Genomic DNA, 7,290 nt, shown 5'->3' with positions numbered 1-7,290 from the left:
GTTGCGGTTAGATGTAAACATAAGTTTTAACCGCAGTTTATCTTTAAATTTTATCTCTTCAACCTAAATACACTTTCACTTTTATATATTAATACATAACTCATTTTCACCTACGGCTTCACTCCTGTATATTTTACCGGGATAAAATGCCTATAACTTCCCCGTAAATTCTACTCTATGCAAAATAAGTTGAGATTTAAGTATACTTTTAAAACAAAGCCTCCTTTTATCGCCGAACTAGAATAAAATGTGTACCAGTTCGTAGTCGTGTAGTACCAGGAAACAAAGTGTGGACATCAGCTCAATCGGTTGATTTGAAGAAGCAAGCAATCATACTAACAGGTGAAATTTAATAAAATTTGGAAAATCACGTCAATCTCTTCCTCTGTTGCTGTGATAAAGATTGACCAACCAATAAAGCAACAACACACCACTTTCACACCATTTATTTATAATATATGGAAATCAAAGTTAAAAAAAAGTGCTTTAATTTAAAAAAATGATGAAATTATTTTCAGCTTATTAAGTAGGAACATGTTTCTAATTTTATATTATTTCAATAATCAAAAACCACCGACCCGAATTGCGTCTAATATGTACTTGAATAATCAGTTGTAGATTTCGGGACAAATTATTGATTAAATAAAAATTATCATTTTAATTTTTAAATTATTTTATTTTTCACTTAAATAATTAGAATATAACAATTTTCTATTAATATATTATTAAGTTCACAGCCATATTTGCATAATATTTACAATAACTCGAGCTCTCATATAACTAAACGCTCAATGACTAGAAATACACAATCATACAAAAATAGTTTCCCTACTTCTGCTGCCACCACGTAATCGCATCTAATAACTCATTATCGTCCACAGTCGCTACATCGGTATAGCGGGTGCCTTGATAGCACTCGTCGTTTGTAGAACAACTCGTAGACACACCCGACGAGCACTCGGAGTTAGCGGGGGAGGGCACTGAGTCGGAGTACGGCGAGTTTCTTCCGCCGAAAATTCCTTCATCGACTTCACTGTGTAGAGACGTCTCCATCACAACTTGACTTTCTTGATTGATACCCAAAGTCGCGTCGCTATCTTCTATAATATTTTCCAGGTATCTTATGTACTCGACGACCATTCGTAAAGTGTCTACTTTACTTAGCTTCTTGCCGGAGCCTCGGCGAGCTCCACCGGACAGCGCATTAACGATCGCTGCAGGCAATCTTTTTCTTAAAGCGTTGAATCCATCGTTTACTTGCTTCACGCGGTTTCTCTCGCGAGCGTTCCTCCTCGCGATTGAGGCTGCCTGCGCTCCTGAGTAGTTATTCTTATATGTGTACTTCTTGGTCAATGTACAATCCATATTTGAACCGTCCTCAGGGCTCGGAGCAATAGGAGCAAATTTAGGTAACTCGTTCTTGTACTGCGACAAGTAGGATATCTTATAGTTATTAGTTTGAAGCATGTCGTAATTATGATCACAATACTGGTAAGAGCTTTATCGTTCTCGACTACGAGGTAATGAATGAGGGCGATGTGCTCTTGCGGCTCTTTATATGGCCCACCTGGACAAAAAAATGAATAGGGAACACTCCCACCCCTATCCTTTTTTTGGGTCGGTACCTGGATTATCATTTTTCGAAAAGTGAGCGAGTATCCCGAACTTTGTACACGTGCCGGTATATGCCCGATATATGCCCGCTGTCCGATAAATATACGCTTACAATTAAACATAATTCTATCCATTCAATTATATAAACATGAATTTAATTAATTTATAATTAATTACCGAGTCAGCTTATTTATCTAGTGTAAAAATGTGGTAACAGTATAAATTATTCAATTTGATTGTACGAAACTAATATAAAAATGGAACAAACTAGTAACTGCTCGATCGAATTATGAATATTGAGTTAAATATTTATTGATTTTTTAAAGAATTTGAACCTCGACTTGTCAGATTAATTACATTTATAATCTTCAGTCAATTATCATTTAGGTTTTTTTAGTTAATTAGTTTATTAAAATTAATTTATCTGTACCTATTAATGTAATTCATAATTAATATTTTAACCATCTAACAATGTCGTTTTCTATAAACTTCGTCGTGTTTAAAATGACTTTCGAAGATTTCACTTTAAACTTACATCTTTATCAGTATGACATATGGAAATATACGTTGCTGTATCTATTTGAGATTAATATACTTCGACAGCGTTTGATCAAGCAGCATGGGAATTGGTGAATATATGTATATTTTCACTATGTTTATTTATTTATATATATGTTGGTTCTTATACTATATAATTTGCTGTAACTCACCTCTAAATGGCGTCAGCTTCTATACCGTTCAACTGAACGCCGTGACTATTGGTATATTTACACAGGCAGAACAGTCTGTCGGGCTTTGCTTGTTATGTATATATAAAATGGATAGGTAAATATTTTACTTGTAATTCATTATAATAGCATCAATGTATACAAAATAAAATATAAGCTTTTCGAAGTAATGATCCTATAGTAATGACCCTCTATGATCTGAAATAAATTAAAAAAATAATTCACTTCTCATTCAAACCTCTTTAAGTCAAGTGTAATGGCTACAATGGTGTACATATAAGAATGGTAAATTTATTACGGTCGCTCAATTCGAAAACGAAACAACATACGTTTTATGGTATTTGTGCGAACGACAAGAACCAAACCAATGTATAAGTAATACCTACTTCACGTTAATTTGCACAAAACAATTTCGACTCTGGGCGGATACAATTAAGGTGGTTTATGTTCATTGTCGATCGCATCAGTCGTTAGTGCGAGCGCCTTGGGCGGCATGCCTTCAGTGAATTTTCTAAAATGGTTACGTTAATTTAGAACTAAGGGTGCCAGTATTTTATATTCTCCTCAATGGGTAAGAGACTGCTTTTGTCGCTTTCATTGTGCTGTAAAGAGGAATGTGGGCCAGCCATTGGGATAAGGCAGAATGAATTGTTTAGAAGCCTTCAATCATCCCCATTGACGGAGGCGCTAAACTTGAGTTTAATAGACTTCGTGTCGCCTCAACAAGTAATTCATATTTAATTTTGTTCCATTGATTCTCTTTGGTCTACCTGCTCTCTCTGTGAATATTGAAAAATCTTGTTTTTGTTATTCATGTACGAGTATGTAGCTTATTGAATATGTATTTAAATATATTTTAAACATTATTTGTAATCTACTAATCTGTAAATTTTGTTCCAACTATTTACGTTTAATATTAATTAATTATTTTTAATCTTACGAATAAAATAGAAAAACTTTGATAACGGATACATGGGCATAGAAATTAAGGTTTCTAGTGAGGCATATTATACTGCCCTTTCCACCAACCCGCATTGGAGCAGCGTGGTGGAATAAGCTCCAAACCTTCTCCGCAAAATGAGGAGAGGAGGCCTTTAGCCCAGCAGTGGGACATTCACAGGCTGTTTCGGTTTCGGTATATTATACTGATAGTAGACATTTATACAGCAATTTAATTGGTTACTTATCATTTAGTTGCCGTTGTGCAACTGAAGAGCATGAGGTTCCATGCTTGGATCCCAGATTGAACGTAAAGTTATTAGGTTTTTCTATTAAAAATTATCAAGAGCCTGGAGAAGGGAGAACGTCTACTCTCACCGGCATACTGCGCAGATGAATAGTCCTTCTTTGGTGCTTTTCGTTCCTCAGGGCGTAAATCGGACGCCGCAAAAAAATAATTAATTTACTTAGTCAATAACAAATAATTTCATACAATAAAGTTAGGCTATATTATGTCAAAGAATAATTTCAAACTTTGACAACAATTTGAATTTAACAGATATAATGTCTCCCTTGAGTCATATAACTCCACGCATCGTGCTCGTACGAACGCTAGTCTCTACGCCCATCCATCATTTACCGAGTCTCCTTCCTGCAAGTGATTTCGCAAAATATAATAAAATTGTAGGAGTGATACAGTCAAGTATAAAATGCGAACAAAAGCACCACGGGCGTGCGCACAATGCCATCGTCAAATAACATTTAGCCGGCCCACACCTTAGAAAATCGCAAAATAGAGACATCTCCGCACAAAGACGTATAAAGGAGCAAACGGGACCATCGCCGATAATTACAACCTTTGTAACTTATATACTTAAATGCGATCGTATGACGTTCATAACAATGACCTCAAAAAAGCCCTTTCAAGCTGGATTGGCAACACTATGATCGAGCACCATAAATAGTTTTATCAAACATCGAAACTTTTTATATCTCTTTTAGCAAAAATATTTCAAGCTATAAAATGTGCCTCGTTTGTTCCTCCTTCAATCGTATTTTAGAACTCCCGCATCTATAAAGACGCTAAAGACATCTGCAATACTGTTCTTACCTATCAATATTGTCTCTGTTAAAGGGAAAAAAAATCTCGAAGTCTATCTTGGGCGTACTTACAATTGCCTCGTTAATAAATGCAAGAGAAACGTGGACACATTCCACTTTAGCATTGAAATTTAGTGCAGTTAACCGAATACATATCGAGGATCGTTTCGAATCTACATATAAGTGGGCAGTGCTCTCGTAATAAACTCATTCGGCGGATTATAGACAAGTACCGATTCCTTGACAGTTCCATTACCCAGGCAATGCGTAGCTAATATTTATACACAACACATACAATCCTTGCAAATATGCGGCTCGGTGGTCTCCGTGTACTGGATACGGCTTTGATCGATAAAGTTGTAGTTTAATTACTAAACTGGAACTCAAACAGCTTTCAAAGATACCGCACTGTATCGTCGCGAGTGTCCTTAGTAAAGGATTATTGATCTAGGAACTAACGACGTTATTAACGTATGATAATCTGTATTGATCGTAAATCTTGTTTATATTCATTGGAAAAAACTTACCGATCGGATAAAGTTATAAACGAGTCTTTACTGGTGAGTTTTTTTAGTAAATACATTATTTTATTTATTATTTTTATCCAAGAATATGAAAAACATATTTTAGTGATACTATTAATAAAATATAAATACAAAAGTAAAAGGTTTGAAAGACTAGATATGCGTAAATTAATTACTTTGTTATCTCGTAATCATATGTCATACGAGTATATGATATACGATTACTATTATTATAAATACTACTATTATATAAATTAACTTAATGTTTATGATTCGATTTATTATAATAACAAAAAGACATACTAGACATATATTTCTGCGTATCAATTTTTACAATGTCAAGACATCTATAATTATTACGTGGTATTTTTTATCTGGTTTAATTTCAGTTATTCCATTCCTCTATATAAAAAGTGATCGATATAAAATCAGTAACGGAGAGACAGATGAAATATCTAATATTATTTAGGGCTGTTTGCATAGTTTGGCACAAGCCACATGAGTAGACCGAGGATGAACACCTTGCCGGCATGTGTGTAATCCTTTCGCATCTGCGGGTGTTGCACTGATTTTTATTTATGAATAATATGACGAATTATGGCTCGCCTTTTATTTGCGCTGCCACCTTTCCGGATGTGCTTCGGCGGCGGATGTTTCTATCCAACAATGTTGCGAAGTTTCGCTGAGTAATATTCCAAAAATTGAAATGCCCTTATTTAATAGAAGTATTATTTTTATCTGGAACTTAATAGTATCGAACTCAATTGAATAATATTGATAAAATTTATATATTTTAGGATATTATTGACTAAAATTAAATACTAGAATTTCATAATTAAAATAACATATTATACCATATCAATCTGGCCTCTAAGAAATGTACCAGAAAGCATTCAATAAACAAATTCAAACTCGACTTCATCTGCTTACGGTACTGGCTCACTTCGCAAAAAACTGGACGCGATTAAATTACGAGTACCATTGAAATACCTATCAATCCTCTACGCTTCTATTTAATAATGTATTTAATAGAATTATCCGCATGACAGGGCGCTAAGAATCGCATTGTTGCGCAACATCAGCCCCCTATTGACATTTAAGCTTTTTAGTGGATGCATCCCATTGTAGTCGGCTCCTTGAATTAATGCTTTCTCAACAATGTCGTGTGGTCGCACGCGACATCATTTTGATGCATGGCTTAAAATGTTGCTAATGAAAACACATTTTAAAAGAGGATCAAAGTGATTGTTACTGTCTGTATCCATTAAAAATCTTGAGAATATTCGAGGTGACATTAATTATATGTAATAACGTAACCTTGCTTCTTCATCGTCCGTTGGCGCAATTGGCAGTGGCTCTGCTTTCCGCTCCGGCGTTACGGGTTCGGTTCTCGCCCTGAGTCTTGGTGTATTATAAGTATGTATTTATACATTAATTTAAAATATTATTAATATTTTAAATTTATTAATTATTAATAATTTGATATATTCTATCTATAATATATCAGTCGGCTGTTACTGTAACATAAGCATTAAAACCTTAGGATCAGACAAATATGATTTATATATATAAGCATTACTAACACGATGTCCTGCGCTGACAGATTTTTGCAAATGTTACCATTCACAAGAGACCGGCCAACAGCGCAGGAGATAATATGAACAAGTATATGCACAAATACAAGTGCACTCTGTACTACTCTTATAATCCGATGGTATGGCAAATCCGACACGACCAGAAAGAATTCAAGGACAGAATCAATGTTTTTAAATGCTTTCCAGGAGTATACACACCGCCAACTTCCAGACTCCGGGATGCTACTGAGAATTTCTCGAAAGACAAACCCAACAACTTATTATTGGACTGCCCGAAATTGAACCTGCGGTCTTAAGTCAGTCATCACCACCGTATTTAATATATTGTTATTATGATACGATAAATATAGACGCAATCAACAGTAAACTATTTTAATATTACGAACATTAAAGAGCATTTCCATAACAACTCATTAAAAGTTAAAAATGTGTTTATTATGCACAGCCTCACAGATTAAATAACACATATTGATTATCTAATAATATTTAAATGCTGTAATTTTAACAGTAAGTCACAGCGGAAGCTTATCATATTTTCACCATCCGCGGCGCGCCCTGCAGCGAAACGCAAATCCAAATATAAAATTAAAGAAGACTATAAAATTAAAGGTAAGAACAGGAAATAGACACGACTCTGATAACGTGACTTCTGTGAGTGTTATATTACATTATGTATTCCGTGAGAACTATTCTCTTTTATGGTACGGTACTGGATTAAGCCACAAATTTACCATGATTCATAGCGTAGGGTTCATTAAATAGGTTTTCATTTTACGAGTGTTGTTATAG

General features: G+C 34.6%; 1 protein-coding gene across 1 annotated transcript; it reads right to left on the bottom strand.

Annotated features, from left to right (window-relative positions):
• Positions 1 to 828: 828 nt before the first annotated feature.
• LOC126781744 (achaete-scute complex protein T3-like) lies at positions 829 to 1,467 on the bottom strand. Its single transcript, XM_050506774.1, has one exon. The coding sequence runs from the start codon at positions 1,465 to 1,467 to the stop codon at positions 829 to 831; it is 639 nt and encodes a 212-aa protein (XP_050362731.1).
• Positions 1,468 to 7,290: the final 5,823 nt, after the last annotated feature.

The sequence above is a fragment of the Nymphalis io genome, chromosome 4, assembly GCF_905147045.1.
Source record: "Nymphalis io chromosome 4, ilAglIoxx1.1, whole genome shotgun sequence".
Classification (NCBI taxonomy): Eukaryota; Metazoa; Arthropoda; class Insecta; order Lepidoptera; family Nymphalidae; genus Nymphalis; species Nymphalis io.
Note: the sequence above shows the minus strand (reverse complement) of the source record. Positions and strands in the feature narration are given on the sequence as shown.